Source organism: Tachysurus fulvidraco, chromosome 8 (genome assembly GCF_022655615.1).
Source record: "Tachysurus fulvidraco isolate hzauxx_2018 chromosome 8, HZAU_PFXX_2.0, whole genome shotgun sequence".
NCBI classification, from domain to species: Eukaryota; Metazoa; Chordata; class Actinopteri; order Siluriformes; family Bagridae; genus Tachysurus; species Tachysurus fulvidraco.
In genome coordinates, this window is record NC_062525.1 from 14,386,778 (window position 1) to 14,410,863 (window position 24,086).

The window sequence follows — 24,086 nt, forward strand, 5'->3', positions numbered from 1 at the left end:
TTGAAGTGATAATAGGAGCTAAACTTATTAAATTGAAAAAGATATTAGCAGAGGGATGGAAACTGAATTAAATACTTAGCAGCATGCATGTTTTATTCTTTATTTAAGGAGTGTGCACTTCACACCGTTGCTGCTTGGGTTCGAGTCCCAGGAAGGAAATAGATCCAGTTGATGAGGGGTTAACTCTTTTTATCCCAAGCCTGGATAAAATAGGAGGATTGTGTCTATTAGGGCATCCGGCATCAACCCTGTACCAAATATGCGGATTGGATAATCTGCTGTGCTACTGCGAACAGGGAGAAGCTGCTGGACAACAACAACTCCAACAACTTAAGGAACCTGTCCATTTATTGACTAGAAGCAAGGCACAGCACTGGATACAAACTGTCTTCTTTCTGGAAGGTGTCCAAGGGTTATGAGAATTTTAAGTCAGTTTATTATATTCAGTACAGCAGCTGAGGCAAGACTTTCTACATGAAGGTGGTGTGCAACAGTAATCTGAATATAACTGCCCTTACCACCTCTCTCTTTCTTCCTCCACACCACTTTTCTATCCAGTGACAGTAATTGTGGCTTGGCTGGGAAATCCTACACTGTAAATATTTAGTCCTGCTGAGGACGAACATGACAGCGCCAAAATTTGGTGATGAAGCTCTTGGGTTGTAGAAAGCAGAGTGATTCCAGTCAGACCTGTTAAAACACTTATGGTTATGCTTAATGTCATCATTTTAATAGGTGCTGACATCCAGTGATGTCCTTGCTGCACAGCTGGTCGCTCAACATGGAATGTGGTAACACAGCTGGTGCTACGTAGCAACGTTCCTTTGTTGCACTTTCCTCTTTTTTATACTGTAGTTCATTGAACAAAATATAGGAAGTGTGTATAAATGAACCCGATGTTAAACTTGCAGATACTACACATTTTCTTCCTCTTTTGAGGTCAGTCACTGACTAAACAAGACTGAAATAAGCAAAACGGCAAGGGACATTGGAACTAACACTGGAAAAATTAGTTGTTGGAATTTGACTTTGTAATACTTAGTGGTGTTAAACGTTAAAGGGTTACAAAATTCTGCAGTAGCTCCAGCTGCTTTCCTGGATTCACACTGCTCGCTATCTACTAAGATGTGTTTTAACTGCTGGAGACATGTTAGTCTTTAAAATTCTTGGCTCAGGCCCCTTCTCCCTTTCTCTTACCACACCCTCTTTTCTCTCTGCACCGGACTATAGTCATTTAATTGCCACTCTTTCAGATGGTGTTGAGTCTCATGACACCCCATGTCAGGATAGAGGCATTTTTAATCTCCCCTACTGTTCTGAATATTCCACATTTTCAATTCAATTGTGATTGATACCATCACTAAAAGCTAATTATTCCAGAATGCTTGGAATAGTGTAACTATAGCTAAACTTGTGCTTAAACTCTGTCCAATGAAAACAGGACAGGAAGGATATGAATCTCTCCCTGGACAGGGTGTGTGATTTACTCTACATGAGGTTTTGACCTTGGGTGATCCTCATGACCAGGCTAGCTGTTTTTTTGTAAAGCTTTTATTAATAAAACTAAAAGCAAATAAACATACTGAGATTAAATCTAGGTTTATGGTGTAGAATAGAATTAATTAGCTCAATTAATGTCTATGAAAGGTCCTCACAAGGATACTAAAAAAGCAATGGACTGATCTCAGAAGTGGAAAGTGCTCAGAATGATGTAATTTTCATATAACTTTGTTATATTTCATCTGCAAAGAGGGCAGAAAATCATGGCTGTCTTCATGTTCAAAATGTGATGAGCGATGTATATTTACTATGTCCAAAATAGTGAACTGAATTGATTGACTAAAAGAAATATCTGTACAGTATTTAAAAGTATAGCGATTGCTGCTTTGTTTACAGCTTGTGCCATTTGACGTCACACACTGAAGGATGAAGAGACCACATTGTCTACCTTCTTTGTTTTTCCTATAGTCAAAGATTCCAAATTAAGATTTTTTCCCAAATGTTGCATAACTCTAGTCTTGTAAATCCACTCTCTCTGGTTTGTACTCACCTTCATTATCACAGTACAGCATTATAGAAATCTCAGAAACTTGGTCGCACTCTTGCACATTAGTGACAGAAAAAGCCATTTTTAAGCTGACGAGATAATCGACCATAAAACAGTGATGTTTTTCATGGCTGATTGCCATTCAGTGGAGATTTTACCTTTTAAATGGCCAGAGTATATCTAATCCTCTGGGTTGGTAGAGCTTCCGCTGCCACGCCCTTCCTCTTTGTGTTATTTGAGTACAGAAGGCTTTAGGGGTTTTGAGTATGTGCTAGTTAGTGTGTTTACTCAGCCTTACATTGCAGTTGTGAAAATCCACGGTGTTAGAGTAAACACCTCATTTTGCAACACTGTTCTTAAGTTCCCCTCTTGCTTAAGTGTGAGTGATTATTCTCTTACGGTTTATCGTTTTATTACCTTGATTTTGTGCTAGAGTACAGTATTGTAGGGAATATGTTTTAGTTCTTTTTAGTTGAAGTTTGTTTGCGTGTGGTTTCGCACAACTCTTATTCTAAAATAAGCAAACAGCCAGCAGGAAGCAAGGGACAAAGGGCTGAATGAGCAGAGGCACTGATCCAGGAACAAATATTGCTCCAACTGTCACTGGTCGTGCTGATCCAGGCCTCAGTAGACTCGTCTGTGACTTGTTGCCTGATCAGCCATGATGATAAATACCTTTTTTTAATGAGCATCCAGATACAAGAGGTGATCATTTAAGATTTAATACTCCAAACTCAGAGGGATGGAGTGGAATATTGTGTATCACAACCTCTTTTGGCAGAGAAAGAGACAGTTTTAGGGAAAAGGGAAATATGCAGAGTGATATCTGTCTATACAGTTTAGCGATATCTGTCTATACTTTGTGGGTGAATTAACTCAAAGTTTTACGTCCTTTGAAATGCTGTGTTTCCTAGAGTATGTGGTCAGTCAGATTTAAGAAAAGTATTACATAGAGTTTGCATAAAAATATTCTGATTTGAAATTGCTAGACAAAATGCTAGACCAATTTCTTAACTTTATTATTAAATTTAAACAAGTATGGTAAAGTAGTGCAGAGATAATATGGATTTGTGCTTTGTGTTTGCTTTTATTTATGGCTTTGAAAGTACTAACTCAAATCATGTTGCATGTATGAAAACTAACGCTGTCAATGCTACTCAATTCAATCCTGTAGAACCCATGTACACATTTGAATTAAATAGCTTTTTCAAACTCTTCCATTCACACCTTTGCCTAATTGCAGTAAGCGCAATTGTTAGCGTGTTTACGGTACATGTACTACTCCAGCAGAGATGATCGTTTTCTGCCGTCACATAAAGTGAAATCACACGCTTCCGTAATTAAAAACAAAGACGATGTAGAAAGCAGAAATTGTAGCCTACTTGAAACCTGAGAGACATGCAGGTATGAGATGTCCTAGATCTGTAAAAACATGTAACATAGAAGATTGAATTCATATGTGATAAACTTATGTGTAAATTCACAACTCATGAGTTTACACAAAAGCACTACTTAAACAAGTTAGGCTAGTTATAACTAGCTACCCTAATAACTAGTGTTCGCCTAAATAGTTTCATGTTGTATGAAATCATGTTCAGGTGACAAAATAAAAATAGCATCTTGCTATTGCACTGTCTCTACACTGATGTCTTCAAGCTAAAATTTTGAATTGCATTTATATACAGGATTTCTGAAAGTTCATTTGTTTTCCAATTCAGACACTGCATCTTATTCAGAGCACACACTTATCACAATGTACAATATCCCCAGACATGCCTGAGGTTGAGACTAGCTTGGCACTAACATATCGTCAAAAAGTCCCTTTTCCATTATCTTATCAGGAGTGATCCATCAAAGTGAAGGCTTTAGAATATTATTCAAAAAGATAAGCCTATTTTGCTGTCAGAGAAACAGAGACTCAACTGAGTCAAATAAGTTCCACAAATGCTTTAAATAAACTTAAATTAAAAACCTAACCGAGTTAGGGTCATTGAGGTAGCGTTATAGAGACAATAATTTTTTTTTTCTAGTGAAAGTTTATACTTTCGAGTTGCTTGTTTACTGGATATTATGGGATGAGATAAATTAGGCGCCCTAATTGCAATGACAAAAAAAATACAAGCATCCAAAACCCCAAATTTAGGTGCCTCATTGAGAACTGAGCTTATTCCAAAGCAGTAAAAACACATGGCGGAAGAGTGTGGTGGAGGAGGAGGAGGTAGAGAAGACAGAGAAAGAAACTGAGTGCTTTTTTTTTAAAGATGGGTCTGTAATTGGAAGCATATTTACCATGTCCCTCAGTGTGTGGCTGGTGTAGTGGACATGGCGTGAGGAGTTTAGAGATGTTTGCTATGTGCCGGCCAGCCTGTTAGCGTGAACTGCTTTAGGCCTAAGCCACTGCTTAGCACATGTAAATGTCAGATTGAGTTATTGGATTACAGACTGATGAAGCATGTTGAGACCCATCTCCCTGTGGCTGGTCACATGAGCTGCAACAATCACAAACGACCTCACTCTTTCTCTCTCTCTCTCTCTCTCTCTCTCTCTCTCTCTCTCTCTCTCTCTCTCTCTCTCACACACACTCTCTCTCTCTCTGTCTCTCAGACACATTCGCTATTAGTTCATAATTTGGTTTGCTCCAGTATAGCCATGCTGTGCTTCCTGGGCTGAGACTAAATGACTAAAGGACTAAGAGGTGTGTGTACATGTGTGCTGAGAGCAGGTAAGAACACATAGAAAGCAGTTAAGTGCTGTTTGCTACTGTATATAAAGAATGTTTTTGCTGTTTAATTCGATTGTGCAGCTCATGGTAGGCACTTTGAATTGCCAAAGAGAAGACTAAAGAAGTTTGGACACGCCTTCTTACAGGAAGGTTTGTTCAGAATTAAAAATAAAGACATCTATACTATTAAATAACATTTTTGAGATATGCAGTGGCCAAGAAAAGTGTTGGTGAATAAACAATGTATTGTAAATTCTTTGCAGTTTTCCTGATGAAACTGTGGACACTCTTGGAATCTTACCAAGTCTTGCGGTTTCCCTAAAGTTCTAAATAAAAGCTACTTGTTTGGCGAAACAGTGTAGTTTTAAATAAACTCTATTCTTTACTTTTTGCATTTGAATTTCAACTAAGCTTTTATCGAAAGCTTTACTTTACAGTGTTGTAAACCTCAGGCTTCCACATGAATATATGAAACTATCAAATAACGAATCTGATATGATATGATACGATACGATTTAGTTGTCTCTGCTTGATATGTTTCAAACTTTGTTTAGTTCTATGGTGGGTATAGTGTTAAATATGTGAAATGTTGATGAAGAAGAGAAGGACTATTTGCAGTATCCAGGCAAATCTCCTTGATAAAATATTTACATCAGTTTAAAAGTATGAATTCTTGTCTGTCATTTGTCAATAACTGATTTCTGATTCTATCATCTATCAACTTTATTTTGTTATTTTCACAGTATCACTAGTTGCTTTTAATTTGCGTCTAGAGCATACCTTCAGTTTGTAAATCACAATTTTAAAACCTTCTTATTCACTTATTACTGAGTACCTTTATTTCTCTGTTTTTTTCTGCAGCAGAGGAATAGCAGGATTTTAGTGACTCTAGTCATTTACTTATAGGGTTAATGTTGGAAAGGATCTGCATGATGTTTCTGGTTTAGTGGTATTAATGTAAGCTTAAAACTAAACACCAGTTAAAAAGATTGTGATATACTGTGTGTTTGCTTCTGTATAATGCTGTTTAAGGATTTTCAGTCGGCACTAAGGATGGGCGATAAGTCAAAAATATTAGATCCCAATACTTAAAGACATCAGGATGCACAATACAATGTATATTACATTATAGCCATCATTTTTCTAGGGTTTGCCACATGCTTTTAAAGCCTCACAAAAAATGAGGGTAAAAAGTTGACTCTAGAAGGTATAAAAATAGATATGTTTACACTTATCCAAGATTATAAAATTAATATCTTCATGTTGCTCTGTGCTGATTTGCAAGCTGTGGTATTTACACAGTATAACAGCATTTTCACAGTGCTGTCAGGAAAGACCTGAGAGAATGATTTATAAAAATGTGAAAGCCTGTGTGTAGTCATTAGACCTCTATGCTCCTTTGTTTTTGACCCAAGAGGCTTTGCTCTGGCTTTGAGTGAGAAACAAAGTTGAGCTCATAACTGCTGGTTTGCGTCTGCACCTCCATCACAGAGATGATTCATAATGTCCTGGCTTTGACCCTTCTGTATGTGCATGCTATGATTTACAGAAAGGAACTTCATGCCATATTACACTGTGTAGGTGTACCAAAATTCGTGTTTGCATATGATGGCGGTATTGTGTTCATGACAAATACATTCATTTACATTCAATAACCCCTCATTCTCTTTATAGGACTATGAGGACTAAAGCTTATTGTTAGAAAAATGATATCAAATGTAAATGATGGATGGCAATAAATGATATAAAACCTGCAATAACATTTTGATTACCTTCATTACAGCATATTAAACCTCACACAAATCATTAAAGATTGTGACAGAGCTGCTGCCACCTCCAGCTGTTCTGCTCTGAGTGTAGATTTCAGTAGATTGCACTCAAACACTTGGAGCTTGATATGAGCAGGTAGCAGGTCTAACGTGTTACTCAATCTCGTAAAACCGTAAAGCATTAGCTCACAGCACCACACCAGTTCTCTTACATCATACACATGTTGAATAATAGTCAAGAGCAGGCAGCTACACAGCGTAGCTGGTGGTCCCTAGATCTGTAAGAAAAACAAACATTCTGAGCCGTGCCAGGAAGCGGAAGGAAGAATGTGGCGTGAGTCTGCATGTCCGGTGTCAGGGGAAATCTGGTGTCGAAAGCATGCCCTCAGACCAGCCCTGTTCAGACTGAGTATTGGCAAGGCTTTTAGATTAGCTGGCTCTTCATATAGAAGGAGCTTCCAACATATGTGATTTATTAACTAAACACACTGGGCCTCATTTTTAGTAAAGTATTGTGTGTAAGTGTTTGCGTAAGCCAAAACAAACTAAAAAATGTGTGTGACATGGAAATGGAAGGGAAATAAGATCTACACTGTACCCATGTACCCAGTGTTTGTCTAGATTGATATGAGGCCCAGAGGTCATAATATAAAAAGAATTGCCTTCAGAACTATATCACAAACCATGCAGCTTCTGTAAGCCTAGTCACTGCATCTTTTTAAAGTGCCAGTCATGCTCCATTACAGAGCTACTCAGCACTCTCTGGGGAACGAATCGACTGCCTTCTTCCGCATAGACGATCTCATAGACATCCCTTATTAATGTTGCTCTGATTGCTAAGCGTTAAGAGTTAAGAGTTATGTCATCCATCCCAACTAGAGAACATACAAAATTAGGTCATGCAATGATGGCTGTAATACATCATAAATATGGACAAAAGTTCGTGAACACCTGACCATAACACCCATAAGAGGGCATTTCCCAACTGTGCCGCCATGATACTGGAGCACAAATGGTTAAGGGCTTTGCTTAAGGACCTAACAGTTTCAGCTTTGATGGTGCCGGAGATTGAACAACCAACCTTCCAATTAGAATTTGATTTATATTTACTGGAACTAAAGGCGTAAACAAGTCAAGACAACCATTTATACCTGACACATTCCTCCAAAACAAAGCATGTTCCAGTATCACAATGTGTGGAACACAAACCATAAAGGTTTGTAAAAGTTTCCTGACCACAACCTCATTGAACACCTCTGGGATGAACTGGAACACTGATCAGATGCTTATGCGCATAGGGCTGCCATGGCCATGATAGTTATTAATTATTGTTGATTAAGTGATAGGTGATCATTAATTTTTTTTATAACTTCACTGTTGGACTTTGTGTATGAGTGAAAGCACACGGTCAGAAATTAGATCTGCAGAGCAAGTTCCAGTAATAGTGCGGATATGAATGCGGTATAGTATACTCTCACAATATGACACAGAGGGCATTTTCCGAGACAGAGCTTCCTCTATTGGCCCACTGCCTCCTTTCTTTAAGGCAGGGGTCAGAGGTCAACAACAACAAAAGGCACAATGAAAGGCACACTCTTGTAGCATGTTCTCAAAGGCAGATACTCGAAATTTAAAACATTTCACTCAATATATATATATATATATATATATATATATATATATATATATATATATATATATATATATATATATATATATCACAGACTTGTTGTTAATCCACATTTTGAGAACCTCTGAACAATATACTCCACACCAACACCAATATGGCTCGCAATTATTTTGGTAATACTGCATTCAGGTCCTTTAACTCCTTTTTAAACCTTTTTTTGAGCTTTTTTATGGCTTTTGAGCCCTTGCTAAGAGTGTTATGTGAAGAAAAAAAAGGAGATCACTCTCTTGTTAATATACCCAGATTTTCAAATGACTCATACTGTATACTCATGCCCTGATTTTTTCTCCTTGTTTGGTGGAAAAAACTCAAGATATATTTCCAAATGAAGCAAGTCCCTTTCTCTGGCTCTAAAATGTTACTGCTCTGGTTGCAGCCTTTATAGGTAATGCTAGAAAGTGCACGTTAGGCCTTTGACTTTTTGAATTACGTTCTCTTCTAATCATAGTTCCAGAATGACTACAAGATTTACCCCTGGGATTTGCTCAGTAAGGTCATTCATGTGGTTTTGTTTTCGATTGTTGTTGGCATTTTGTGTGTTTTCGAATGATGCTCAAGCTTTATGCCAGAGGCCTGATATTACCCCGGGGCCTGTTACTGACTTGGCTTACTCATTATGGTGAACATTATGGTGAGACTAACAGATGGATATGTTATGATATGTTTTATAACCTAGACTGTAGCTTTTAATATAATGTCATGCTCATTTCCTCGGTCTCTGCTATAGTGTGGAGATTTAGCAGACTCTCACGAACCTGTCTTCATTAGGCATTTATCACATAGTTTAGTTTCAGGTGAATGCACACTTGGCTTTGCAGTTTCTGTGGTGTTGCTCTGTGTCTGATTTCATCTAATGGTTTCATTTGAGCCAGGGATCATCAACGGGTGGCCCATGTTCTAAACACAGATCCAGCATAGTATTTCAGTGCAACTCTCATCAGAAAAGGAAATTTCCATGCTTTCACAAACTTGAAAACCTAAATCCATAAAGATGATTAGCCAGAGATATATTTTCCAGTTCAAGATTTTATGGCAGGAGTTATTTATAGCTATTATGTAATAACTGATGGCTAAACAACTGACACTATTCATGCATTGTAAATGTTTATCCTGACCATTGTAATGGCCGTGATGAATTTTATACAGCTCTACCTTCGTTGATTTTAATTTCCATACTTTCATTAACAGACTGTATGTTTAAGCCTTTCTCTTTGCCTTGGTCTGAGGCACACTTTATAATGGCAGAAAAAAAACACCTTGGCTTTGCTTGTGATGCTCATATAATAAAATATATACCGCCATCTTTTGAATGAGACACGTGAACTGGGCTTGAGGTAGGCTGCCTGTGTTAAAAGTGTCTTCAAAGCTGAGATCACCAGCATTTCTTCCTCTCCTATTTCAGCTTTCCCTCACACCACTCATTATATTTGCTCACTGTAGAATGCATCTTCTATTCTCTCACCCTACCCATAACTCATTAGCAATGTTCATCCTTTCTCACACAATCCACCTTTCTGCAACTCTTTTAGTCCTTCTGGGTTATTTTTATTTTTGTAGCCTTCTTTTAGGCTACATTTGCTTAGTTCATGCTGTTCTCATCATTTATTCTTTACCCCTCCCTTCTTCTCTCCTTTCTCCTTCTCGGTTTCTTTAGGGCTCCCGCAGTGTGAACTATTAAATGCAAGCTCCCAGATGTGGCCCATTAACCCTTGCTCTGCACGGCAGTGATCCAGCAGAGTCAAGCACAATCCCCCACCAACCTAATGCAAGCACGCCTTCTCCTCATGCTGCATTCTCCCTGCAGTATGCACAATCTCACATGCTCACACAATCTCACATGCTCACACACTCATGCTGTTACATGTTCAGATTATTTGGAAGTAGGAAAAGGAGATATAGAGTGTAATGAAGTTGTTAGTACATGTCCATCCAAAGAATGATGGGGACATGCAGACACAAGCAGCTGCAGTAATGCTGAAAGCTCTTATACAAAGTCTGATTATGGTTGGACTCATGACCTTGTGTCCTAATTTTAGCTTTGGTTCATGCTTAATAGGAGACGTAGGAGGAAATAAACGTGTGACTCTTCCCTTCCTTCCTTGCTCTTTCTGTCTTTGAACGAATAATTGTTGGATGTCATTGTAGATGAGCCGTAAGATTTAAATAGCTAATTATCAGGTGTGGGGACAGGGTGGGGTTGTTGAAAAAGCTCTTGTTGAAAAAGCTTTTATATCTAGACTATTCACATTATGTTAAAGTTATTGTCAAATTCACATATTATGTTAAAGTCTCTCTCTCTCTCTCTCTCTCTCTCTCTCTCTCTCTCTCTCTCTCTCTCTCTCTCTCTCTCTCTCTTGCTTGCTTTTTCTCTGGGCTTTGGAGGTAATATGAGAGGCAGAGCCTGGTGGGTTGGGTGTCACACACCACGGTGCTTGAATAAAAGTGATTTGTCTGAGTAGGTTTTTGACTTTGTGTGCTAGTATTTGCTCTGATGTTATCATCTCTGCTGTAAGAGCTGAATTCTGGGAGAGAAATAATGCTGCTTTTTTTTTTCTCTCTACAGTGAGATGCTTTGAGCAACACTGAATCATCCCCTGGAAAATAACCTGCAAGTCCAACTTTTTCTCCAGTATTCAGAGTAGTGAAGCTGAATTTTGAGCTGTTTTTCTAAATCCAGACACAAGTAGCTGTTCTGTAACAGGATGGATGCGTTAGAGACTCTGTCTGGCTCTGCACCGGAATCTAAAGCAGAGCGCATCGCACGCTACAAGGCAGAGAGGCGGCGTGAGTTGGCGGAGCGATATGCTAACCTGGAGGACATCACCTCCAAATACACCAGGAAGGAGAGACATCGAGACAACATAGATGCTCCAGACACAGACCCTAGCACAGCACAGAAGCCCAAAGAGGTCACTGTCCGTACACAAAGTCAGCCTGCAGAAGCTAACGACAGGGAGGGCGGAGAGAGCGAGAAAGAAGTGCAGAGTGAAATTAACAAGAAACATGGATCTGCAACCAGATCCCGGCTCGGGTGAGTTGGGAATCCATTATGAATCCTTCATTTTTGATATATCGTCTTTCCTTGCTGTGCTGCTAGAGGTCAGGATTAGAACAAGGGTTGGGTCAGAGCATGTCCTGCTGTTATGAAATTGGAGCTGTGTCGGTTTAAACTTGCTCTCTGCTGGGTGTTTCACGCTTTTCAGAGATTACAACTTCAGGGATTCTAAGTAAACACTTGTGTAAAGAAGAGAACTGGGTGATATAAATCAGCCAAATAGGAATGCGCTGTATGTGCGGATGAGGGGAAAGAGGGGCAAAACCTTTCCTTCCTTGGAAAGTTTGGAGCTCTTTCTTTCTTAGGAAGTGGTAAACATGGCAGAATTGTGGGCCTGTTTGGTCTTAACTTAGCCCATTAGTGAGCTTTATAAGACTAAGGATGAGCTTGTCAAAAGGAATTGCTAGCAGGCTTGGAGATGGATTTTTGCAAACAGCGAGTCACTGTCCTGTTCCCTGTATCCTGTATCAGTTCATTTACCTTAATATGAGGAAACCTTAGACTTTTCCAACCAAACAGACATTGGATTGTTTGTTTGTTTTAAACCGAACATTGTTATTCTTTCTGTGCACCTTTGAAGAACATGAAGTAATAGCACATTGAACATGACAGTCTGCCATTGTTTATGTTCAGGGTTTTATTCCATGAGCAACCTGACATTCTGCCTGTCATCCATTTTGTCATTGTTCATAAAGAATTTGCTCAATGACCAGTCCATGGTATTGATATCTTAGCAAGTAAGGCTGTCTGGTTTAAAAATAACACACTTTGAAACACAACTTGTTGCACTTGTTTAGGTGTCAACAATAAGAATATGCATAACAGGTTCAGTTTGAATGCTCAAAGTTCTTGTTGATCAGGAAAGAACTCAGGTTCACCTTTAAATCAGGGTCAAAATTCAGGTCACAAGATGGACTTTCAAGACAGAGTGTGAAGCGAATGTAGAAATGGATTGGGTGATGTAAGGGGAAGTGGCCGTGGTCGGGGTTTTTTTAAATTTAACATTAAATTTAATTGTTTCATTTTAACATTAAACAGAAAGAGCAGAGAAGCCTTTACCTTTAACTTTATCAGCTCCATCAGTTCCTTGTTGTTTTTTCTAAATTACTGCTGTTCATTTTTGTTTTTGGCATGCTTGAGTATTATTGATATAGAATTCTTATACTCCTACTTAATTACATTTCTAAGAAAAAATACTTTATACTCCTTACATTTTTATGTAGACCTTCAAAGTACAAATTATGAAGGTTTCTTCTGCCATCCAGCCAATGACTGCATGCAACATAGCACTAAAATTAGCATAGTTACACTTTGAAGCATTTCAGACTATCATCTAATTAAGTTCATTAAAAAAAAAATTAAGAATCATATCACTTTGTCAGTAATTGGCTAGACAACCAAGATTAAGTTCTAGCTAATGGGATTGAATGATGTTTTCCATTGAAATGGCAGATGTGTAAAAGCAGGTTCGTTTAACAGGTTTAAATGAGCAGTAAAAGTTGTACATGAATGACAGCAGAAACATTGTCTAGTTAATGCACTTAAATAATTTTACTGACACGATGCCTAAATGATCTTAAATGTTAATCAAAGTTTTAAATCTTGTATATGTATATACAAGAAACGGCTGTCGTAAACAAATTAGCCAGGCTAAGCTGCTCTGTCTATCAAAAATATAAAGACGTCAGTGTAGGGTTTCATTTCTGACCTCAGATTATTTACTGTTAACAAATCTCTTAAAGATTTTTTTTTTTTACTTTATGATAGTAAACAGAACAGAACCATCAAGATTAATACACAGACTGGTAAAAAAGAAGTGAGTCTGGGCCTGATTTCTTTCTAGCCCTGACTGTAGATTCTTCTCAGCAACAGTTTTGTTAGGTGAACAGAACAAATACAGTAGCTCCCTAGTGATAAGACACACATGAGCTCTTGGTTGTTGATCAGAGAATCATGGTCCCTTAACCATTTCTTCTTCAGGGGAGCTGTATCATGGCTGACTCTGTGCTCCACTGTTATTTAAAATGATCGTCCTGTAATGTATATTTAACAGTATTTAAATATTGTCATCAGTGTAATGTTGATTGTTTATCATCTTTTTTTTCCCCAAAATACTTTTAGAAGGACAATAATGCTAGCGTCAGCAAACATGATCCAGTCAAAGTGCAAGTTACAAAAAATGACAAATGTCAGAACTGTAAAGGTTATTGAGGGTCACAGTAGAGCATTATAGACATGAAAGACTTCGCTGCTAGTCTGCCTTGTTATTCAATCGATGAGACCTTGTGATGTAGCGCATTGTTCAAGCCTAGTAACATCTTTATCACTGTGTTTTCATACATTTGTGATTTGTGAAGGCAGAATTCAAGGTCCCAAACCACATAGCTAGAATACATAGAAGACTAAACTGTGATCATGTGACACTCCACTAGACTATACCGTGATCATGTGACTCGAGACACGAGAAGAATGCTCAACTTATGTGTATCTGTTGACGCAGGTTTCTTCTGTATTGTGACAAAGGTTTTTTTGTCAGAAAAAAGAATGCAACAAATTGTACATCATTTATGGAAGGATAAAGTCATACCAACCGAATTTTGTTTACCACTAAATTCTACAGTATCAGCTATAAGGTGCTATTTGATATGCCACAAAAGCTTGGAAGCCTGTGTTCGGCTCCAGACTTATTTCTCAGTGTTGTGTTTACGATCCGTGTCTGTGTATAATACAAATCGTTTGTCTGTGCTTAGCAATAGCACAGAGATCCTCTTACTGTAATGCAACTGGTGGTTCAACAGTTAACTGTCAGGCTAGCCTTTCTTTTTTGTTTTTACCTTCTGCTCTGTGTTTACACATTAATGGCCCCAGGTTGTTTTGCACCTTTTTGAGCTTCATGGGAATCTGTCCAGTGCAGTGATAACACACAGAGCACTTGTATTATAAGGTCTTTTGCAACACGTTTGAGCAAAGCAAAGCATGGATATTTTGACACTGGCTCATATCCGGTACACGAAAGAACAGCTTCAAATGTGGTGTAACACAGTATGAGGATGTCAAAGCTGTAGTGAATTCAAGGAAATGATATTTGGGTGATGAATTCGAGAGCATGCCACTGTACATGCTCTGTATTTCCTAGTGTACTAGTGGTATGATTTATTTTTGTCCTTTTTACATACTACAATATCTGATCTGTAGACTGTCTGTATTGATTTATTCATTTCTCACTCTTTGCTCTTCTCCTCCTCTGACTCTTTTTTCACTCTTTTTGGGTTTGTTGGTCAGTGTGCGTGCAGATTTTTGACCTCGCTCTGAGAGGTCTGGCAGACAGTCCCAGTTTAACGTCAAGGCTAAAGGTTCATCAGTAGATCGGTTATAGCTCTCAAAGGGCCTGAGTCAGGAGGTCAAACACACTTGTGTAGTGTGAAGTAGCAGGATTGGCCCACACACATGTTCCACTTGTGTTCACAGTGGAGAATAGGTGTGTATTCACTGAGAGTCTAACACAATGTGACTATATGGATCTGTTTGTGTTTAGTGCTCAGTATATTTCTATCAGTATTCAGATGAATTCTGAACGCATCATGGTCTTTTACATTCTTTTTAAGAATGCATATTATTTTCTTGCACATTTGCTTGGTTCTGTTTACATAGCAAACAAGCTAGTAGGATCGTTTAAAGCAGTCTGACACTGACCAGCATTTACTTTGAAAATGAATCAGAGATCTTCACAGATGGCTAAAAAGTAAAAACCTCCTGACTTTTCTTTGCGTTATGTGGGAACCCCGTCTGCATGCTACATCTAGGCTTTTATTCATATCTGTTTTTTTGTGCCAAATTAAGACACAATATCATATTCATTCCAGATTATATACTAGCATTTGTTTACATCCTTACACTCTGTGAACATTTTTAAGGAATAAGAGTTTAGAAACTAAAAAGAGTGACTTTTATGTAGAACAACACAAGGATTATATAATTTCAACATACAAGAAAGCAGAAACAGCTTTGTGAGACTGAAGCACACAAAAAACAAACAAACAAAAAAACAACATTTGTTGCTTCTTGCCACAAGCAACATGTCACCAGAACAATGTACAAAACAGACTCGTGTGACGTGTTTCTCAGTCATGTGACTCCCTACATGTGTTCAAACAAAAGTGCTGTGGAAAGTTTCCACTTTGCTTGTCAGGCCACATTACTTTTGATACAAAACACATTTTAGAATTCACTTTTTGTTATTAGCACTAAAACCAGGATTATCAGAAATGTCACAGGAACCAAAAGGTTCTTGGAACTGTGACCCAGGAACGAAGACACAACCTGGTCAATGAAAAAGTTTCAAAACTTCTCAAATGTCCAGGAACCTGGTTTCCTAATGGGCTTCTTTGTTGGAAACCTTTGATATTTTCTTTCTGCTTCTCACAAACGGACACGTGAGCATGTTTACATGATTTGTCAGTAATTACATCCGCCAAGTGCGGACATCATTCTGGTAAATCCTCTCACAGTGACTTTGGGAAGCGCCCGAGAAGTCAGATGTTCTGGGAAAGGGAAACGGCTGTGACTGTGTTTAGTCACGTTATGTTATGCTTTGTTAGGAATCAGGTTTGCCTCACCGTGTTGTAGATGCTGTAATAAGTATGTGGCATTTCTGTTTATGATGTGGAGTTTCCTGTTTTGTCATTTTGCGAGAGTATCCTGATTTGCGTGTGTTATTGACACACGTCTTCTTGACTTTGTTCCTGCCTGTTTAATTTGTTTCGCTTATGTAATGTGTATATTTTAATCAAAGCAGGCATCTGCTCTCAATCGTGTGCCGTTTCTGTTGGATGTCTCTCTGCCTTCAGGGATTGATCTAGCAGTCTAGTTCTAAACACACGCTAAAAAAGTCTTATTGTAGTGCAATCTAATTCTCACTGGCCACATCTGCGAATAGTTTTACTTCAAATACATCTATGGAGAGACAGATCTTTATCATGCAATGTATTATCATGTATTTAACTAGGGCAGAGAGCGGATTCCTCACATAACAGACAGACGGGGGATTTCAGGTGGAATTGCGTCATGTGATGTATTGTTTTCTCACAGCTCTGACTCTCTCTTTCACAGTCTGCTGAGCACAGAGGAAGTCAAACCGCCACAGGGTAAGTTACTTTCCCCAAGCCCCTTCAATGGGGCCTTTGTCATTCTTTTCTCTCCTTCCTTTTCTCAAGTTGCTGTGCTCCCAGAATCCAGAGAAGGAACAGCAGCATCCTGTCATAGCACACAGCTGAAACGTGAAGCCCCAGATATGATTTAGAATGGCATGAAATTAATGTCCACACACACATACACACACACACACACAGATACACACTTCACAAACACCTTCCAAATGGTTACCGGAGGTTTATATGTCACATGTAGTTATCACCAGGGATCCCAGGTGATCTTTTAAATTTGCTCCTGTGATTAGTCTGTAAAAACACGCCCTTGATATGTTTCAGTTTTGTTTGAAACCCGCCATTTTTTAAATGTTTGACAAAATATCTCCATTCACCCAAAAACGATTTGAAAAGCCTAACACGAGCACAAAAGCTCTCTGAGAGCATGTTGTTATCTGCTGTGAGTCCTAAGAATAATGTTAGGATCTGCATAGTAGAGGAGGCTAAATGTAAATTGGTTGGGATTGTAACGTGAGAACAGTGGAGCCAGGTGAAGCACAGCGTGCGTCATATCCTGACGTCTTTGAGTGAGGGTGAAATAATCTAATAATGTGAAATTACATTTTAAACATGATGTCAAATAAGAAATTCCAGACAACAAACCTAGCATATTAATAACACATGCTAAAAAACCCAACAGGCTGGTGTTGTGACGTCACCGTGATGTTACCGTGAAGGCACTGACATTTTCCCCATCCATATAAAAAACAGTGAATACATTAAAACGTTTTTTAATTTCTACACATCGCAGCGGGCTCTGTTTTCAGTGAGCCAAAATGCTGTTCCATGTGAGCAGGAAGCCAGCATGTTACTAGGATTAAATCCCTACACATTTCAACAGACTTGCAAGGACAAAATGACAAATCTTGACAAATCTTCAAGTTACAAAACCAATCTTTGAGTCAGATGGTGTCATACAGTAGCTGAGGTCCATGCTGTGTAGGCTTCATCCGCAATCCGATGATACAACAGTAATCACAAAAGACAAGCCTTTATGAGTAGTACAGTTTATGAGTGTGAGTGATACAAAATGGCTTTGCAGAGCAATTCTGAAGCACAGAGCAGACACACACTCAGTTTTGTAATATTTCTCAACCTGTACTCATTTTAAACTATAGCTTGTAAAAGAAAATTGACAGAGATGTGAAACCAGTACATTTGTTTGTATGAACTAAGCTGTATACTAAGTCGAAGTATTATGACAATAATTCGGCTCTGGATCATACAGGTAAGAAACAGAGTTACAGGTAAAAAACAACAACAACATGAGTGTTAGTAAGGTGTTGATACTGTACATCACAAGCTACCAGAACAGCTTGAATATACAGTATATTAGCATATATTCTTGTCATGTGGCAGATTCACAGAGGCTTTAATAAATATAGTGGAAAACAGTCCAAAACACAAGGTCAGGTTGAAACCGAAAAACAATCAAAGGTCAGGAAACAGATTATCATAGGCTAGGAAGAGAACACAGAAAACCAGAAACACATCAACTAAACATGGGACAAACTAAGGCTATGGCTTAGTGAGAGTGAAAAACTGAAACACTGAGAACGATGTGGGAAATCATGAATTTTCCCAATAGTATTAGAGCTCTGGGTGCTGTGACTTTTATACTGATTTGTTGTGAGACTCAGTGCCCAGTGAGGACAAGTGGTTAAAAGCCATTTCAGCAAAAAGATTTTCATTTATTTTGTTACCCCTGGACTTCCGCCAAGCCATTTCCTGTCACATTCTTCAGGTGTAGGACGAACGAATAAAAAGAAGAAGAGATCCTCAGTCAGTTATGGTTGGCAAATGTTCTTAATCATATGCTTGGTATGTGATAACCTTTTCCCATTCACACTCTCACTCATGTTGGTTTGGTGAAGTTGATAAATAGGGAAAGATATTATAGCGTTGCATGCTGGCCTGCTGCTTGGGAATCCCCTCCTCAGTCGGTCTGGCTAACAGTTTGGATGCAGAAACTCTTCTGAGACTCGCACACCACTCATCTGTTCCACTGTAGCGAAGTCGGTGGAAAATATCGCCTACAGGATGGGGACTGCTAACTCAGCACATACATTTTCATTACAAAGAATGAAAGTATGGAGAGACCGAACGAGAAAGATGAAAGTATAGCTGTGAATTTCGGTACGAATTGAATGCATGATGTTTCACATCTCTGGGGAGGAGATGTGATATTCCCATCAGTCAGTTTTCAGCTGTCTCAGCAGGAGCAATCAAGACTAATCCCAGCACCTATGAAACACTGGCTAACCCTCAGGGCCACTGCAGCTCCCTATCCACACAATCTCACGGGCATCTGGTGTGGGACAGGACGTTCCCACGCAGAACACACTCACACACGTACGCACAGCTGGATCTGTACCTTCTAATCTTTCACAGCTGCTTCCAAATGGCCTGTATAGTTTTAGCTTGTATGTCATTCACAGTACAGCTGTTATATTTTCGCACTGGCTTCACAGTATATTGTTAAAATAGTAATTTAATGACTATGAACATAAATATAGACTAAACCCTATGCCATAAAATTAGACTTTGGAAGAATGACCAGCTTCGCCTCACCTCACTTATCACCTGCTCACTCACTTATTAATTTTTGAACAGTGCACCCAAGTGTGCAACTCCCACAGACTTTTACATCAGAGATCCAGTTTCCTAAAAACAACAGGGGTCTTATTTTTGTTCAAGCATAAACCTGTAGCAAAACAGCGGAAGCCAATATTAATATGTTAAGGTGTAAGTTCTTTTATTTACTATTTTCATGGTAAGAAAGGAATATGTCTGTATTGATGTAGGTGGAACAACACAATGGAGTGTGGCAGCAGACATCTGTCAGAGCAGCAGGATTTTTATACTCAATTTTCACTTGTGTTACTGAATAACAAGCACTTTTAAGCTTTAAATTAAGCTTTCCTTACCATCGATTTTTTTAGATGATTATGATTTATAGCACTCTAATATAAATTTTATTGTTTACCTCCATTCAGCTGCCTATGTTAGTGGATGTCACAGCAAATTATTGACATGCATATTTGATTTGGCACAGGATTTACTTTGCATGCCCGTCCTATCCCATTTCTCTCTGGCTTGGGATCGGTACTGACAGTGCACCAGCTTGTGCAACCCCCAGTGGTTGGGTTGGTTCCCTTCCCGGGAATCGAACCATAACCGTGGCAGGTTCAATCAAAAACAACCAACATGATTCTTGCTTTTAAATGTGAGCCAAGCAGTTGATTCAGTATATACACCAGAGGTATAAACATCATAGCATTATATGTAATAGATTCAATAAAAAAGGCTATCAAATCCTATTAAATATCACATCACATATTCAAACACTTACATGATTAAACAGTAACAAAAACACAATAGGAGACAGAAAAGACAGTCTTGTACCATTTGTCACTGAGTCAGTTGAAAAAACTACCAGAGATTTAGGATCTTATGTATAGCAGATAAACACCATCTTTAATAGAGACTACTAGGACGACCAATGTGAGCACGTAGAGCAGTACTTGTGAGCGAAACCGTTAAAAATGAGCACTATTGTACCTTGAATTGTACCCATGATAATATTGATATATTCCTTTTTACACTTGCTACTCTTCTACCTGCATTACTGCTAACAAATTCTTTTTAAATATTTGCTGCACCGACACACGAAAACTGATCATTGTCACATATTTCCTTATAGATTTGCATCATACAAAAAGAATTTTGATAAAACAGCAGCATAACATTCTTCTGTTTTTCTTTGTGTGTCTGCAGCTGATGATAAAGAAGCTGACAGCTTTAAGACAAGTGCGTCAGCAGGGATGTCTCGCTGTAACGTAAGTGAATGGACTTTGCTCAGAGCTGCAGTTCCTTACGGTTCTTCTTCTGACATCCTGCTCTCTTCCGCTCCTGCCTTAATTAGCCCTTCATTATATTCATACTGCTTTGTTTATCAGGAAGAACTTCAGCGTCAATCAAGCTCATTTATCAGAGAAATTATAGATGGCAGGTTTCATACATAAATTTATTTTTGTCATCAGTTCCACAAAATGCTAACATTATGAGTCATTAGAAGACTTTCACATGAGTGTATAGTGTATAAGTATTGGTAAGTTTCCATATCCAGATATTTTTTAGAACAATGTCTGGCCTTTATTACAGCTTTTTTTGGATTATCAGTGCAAAACCCCATAAATCCTTTTTAAAGATATGTGCATTTACTCCAGATGACTATTTTGGCTGTTACAGTTGGATGAAGCTAAAGTCTTCATACTAGACTTTTGGGGATCTTATTCGTCAACCTCTGGAGTATTGGATTTACACTTGGAAAACAAAGTAGTGCTTTTTTAAAGCATTTTGAACATGTTTTCTCTACACAAAAAACTAAGAGGTTCTCCTTTTTCCTTTCTCTATCTTTTTCTGTCCCTTTTTATAAATTACTCCACCATGATTCACTCTTCCCGATCTCTTTACCCTTTTTTAACCGCCACTTACTCTCATTCAGCTTAAGATTTAGTTTTTTCCCATGGTGTGTGTGTGTGTGTGTGTGTGTGTGTTTTGGGGGTTGTTCTATCTCTTGGAAGCCCTGCTGTGTTCCTCTTGCTATGCCCAGTATGGCTGAGTAGGGTCTTTTTTTTTAAATCCTTAGACTGAATGGCTATTTGAATGGCCCAACTCTGGAGGTTTGTTTTGATGTGGAAAGTACCCGTTGTTCCATCCTTTCTTTAATATATTTCCTGTCTCTGGCTTTCTCTCTCTTTCTGTTTTTATACTAGAATTCAGCGACAGCTGATATCTCGTCCAGCTCAAAGAACATCTTAGAGGAAGCCATACAGGAGGATCGTCATGCCAACAGACAAACAGAGCCAGTCAGCACTCAGGACAGGCCAGCTAAAGCCAGGTAAGTAAAAGAGCATGTAACCTGGCCCAAAAACCTTCATACTGACTGATTTGTGTTGATTTTGGTACTGAGAGCTGATTTGTGGCATTCCACATCTCTTTAAAAGCTCATACGGTCCTTAGTCATACAATCCAAGGAATTGTGGTCCATTACCCCCTGTGGTCCTTTATCTGTCCTTCCTCTTATGTAGCTTAGGTTTAATCATGGGTTACTATTATAGCAGCTTCTTGCAGAATTCCTGAGCGATAGGCATCTCTCTGAAGCCAGATGTAGCCTGTTTCTTTTTCCGAGTCGTCCTCGATGTCTCTTACGAGATAATGACATGTGAGGTAATGACATTTCAGGAAATGATTGGCACTCTCTACTCGGGAGCCATACTAGAAGCTGAGTCAGAGAATGCTTGCTTGTCTGGTTCTCATTGCAGCACAGGAAAGGAAATCTGCTCTGTCTCTTTAACTGTTCTGCAATCTGAAATACTGAGCTTGCCTGCATTGCTTGATTGGCGCCAGCGAAGCCAAATGGGACTCTAAAAAACTGAAATACAATGTGTCTTCGTTTTATTTATCCAGCTCTGCAGTACACTATACAAAAAGGTTATTCCAAGCTGTCAACTAAGTTTATTAAGTTTATTAAGCAATTCCAGTGGATTAATGTTTATGCATATTTATTCGATAATCGTAGGGTTTTTGTGTTGCATTATAGCAGTTTTCAGGTTAATAACCAATAGCTGATTAAAGCTAGTTAATAAGCATAAATGTGAGCCTGCATTTCATGGACAGTTGCATACACTGAATGCATTTTCTTATCCACTATGTGATAGGCCTGTCACGAGCGCGGGATAGCGTAAAAGAAAAACAGGTTTAATAACTAAAAAAAAACATGAAACACAGACACGACAAACCGAAAACGAGGATTCACAGTTAAATACATAACAAAATTAAAACACATAAGGACCAGGTGTGCAGAAGCAGGGAGGAAGAGACAAGGGCGGGGCAGACACGTGGACACAGAACATAAACAAAAGGCACAAGGCCAAAGTCCCGGCTGAGTCCTGACAAGGCCTGATGGTACAGTGGTCTTGGACTCTGTTCAAGACTCATAGGCAACTCCCAAATGAGGCTATACATTTACATTTAAATTTACATTTACAGCAATTAAACTTATCCAGAGCGACTTACATTTTATCTCATTTTATACAACTGAGCAATTGAGGCTATAGGACTTAAAAACATTTAGCTAATTATTACAATGAAGCACTAAAAGTTATATTCTAAACAAGTTTAAATTCATTTCCAAAACTAGCTTTTAACAAAAATTCCTTATTGTTATATTGTGCGGTAATTGTGTTTGTACCACAACATTGTTGAAGGAGGTCATATTGTACATCATGGCCTCTGATGACAGGAGTATAATGCAAATAAAAGACTACAAATGTAAATGAGATCTAAACAACACCACCATTAATATAAAAAATATAAATATACAGTAGGATTTACCATCTCGGTCAGAAGGACTGTACAGTAAACCCTGTTAAACATAAAGCCGGCTTTAAATACTAACTCTTTTAGCTAACAGTCATTCAGGATGAACACAAAAGGATATATATATATATATAGTCAGCAGAGCTCTTTATACTGGCGTCAGTATCTGTTACAGCTGATAAAGTGATATGTGGGTGTGTATTTACAGCTGTGCATGTATTACCTCTGACAATGATGTACTGGTGGGGTGTGTTCTGTTATCATGTGAATTATGGCAGGAAACTGTCAGAATGGATGGTTTGGGCTTTGTGTGTGCGTGTGCGTGTGTGTGTGCTTGTGTGTGTGTTTGTGCATATATGTGTGTGTGTCTGAAGGGGGGTACTTTAATTTGGGCTGCTGTTCTTTTTTACTTTTGTTCTATTGGCAGCGGATGCCATCATGACTCACATTTAATGTGTGTAAACATTCACGCTGATTAACTTGTCTCTCCAAGGCAACTCCTCTCAGAAACGTTACAAACTACAAAGTCTCTGTGTTCATTCAGTCCCTTCGCTTGTAGACATACAGCATGTGGTTTAAGTTATGCATTTCATGTAGACCACAAATTTAAGGGGGAAAAAACAATGATGCAACATGCTGTCTTTAGGATAACTAAATTACTTTTGCAAAACAGAGCTGACTTTTTCTTCAGTTTACTGTTTAAAAAGCTTTTTCATTTCTTGCCATGGTTTTTGTTGCAGTCAGTCCTTGCTGTCTTCATCAGCCGGGGAAGAGGAGCCAGATGGAGAGAAGGGCAGTGAGAAGATGGAAGTAAAGGATGAAGCGGAAAAGGTAAGTGTAAGTGTACACTAGGTGGGATTGTTTTATTGTTTCTGTAGCAGTGTTAGTGGAGTAGTAGTAGTAGTAGTAGTAGTAGTAGTAGTAGTAGTAGTAGCAGACCAAGAATAGACTATTGTATGACGAAGCAATCATGATGCATGAGACAACTTGATAACTGAGTGGTTTATAATAGTATCGTACTTCAGACTGCTAGAAAACATCATTTTCAGTAATAATATCAAAGGAAAACTTTTCATAGTTCCCCAAAGAACCATATTAGATCCATTAAGAATCCTTAATTCTTTAGCCTTTTTTGTTTGCCACAATAAACTACATCATAATGCTCTACCACAGATACCCTTCAAGATGGATTTTTATTGTTGCTGCAACAAAACA

The 24,086-nt window shown here is 38.5% G+C and overlaps 1 protein-coding gene across 5 annotated transcripts in view; it reads left to right on the forward strand.

The window, feature by feature from the left end:
* The window catches only part of svild (supervillin d), a 50,685-nt gene that overhangs the window by 3,186 nt on the left and 23,413 nt on the right, over positions 1-24,086 (forward strand). For 3 of the 5 annotated variants that reach the window (XR_003445294.2, XM_027177532.2, XM_027177535.2), the window contains exons 2-6: positions 10,792-11,259; positions 16,393-16,427; positions 20,265-20,326; positions 21,266-21,390; positions 23,612-23,702. Coding sequence is in view for 4 of the 5 variants with exons in the window: in XM_027177532.2 (XP_027033333.2) it covers positions 10,931-11,259; positions 16,393-16,427; positions 20,265-20,326; positions 21,266-21,390; positions 23,612-23,702 (642 nt within the window). In the remaining variant the exon portion in view is untranslated. Of the gene's footprint in view, positions 1-4,648; positions 4,770-10,012; positions 10,032-10,791; positions 11,260-16,392; positions 16,428-20,264; positions 20,327-21,265; positions 21,391-23,611; positions 23,703-24,086 lie in introns of those variants that run through there. The other 2 variants (XM_027177534.2, XM_047817443.1) reach the window with 2 other exon arrangements.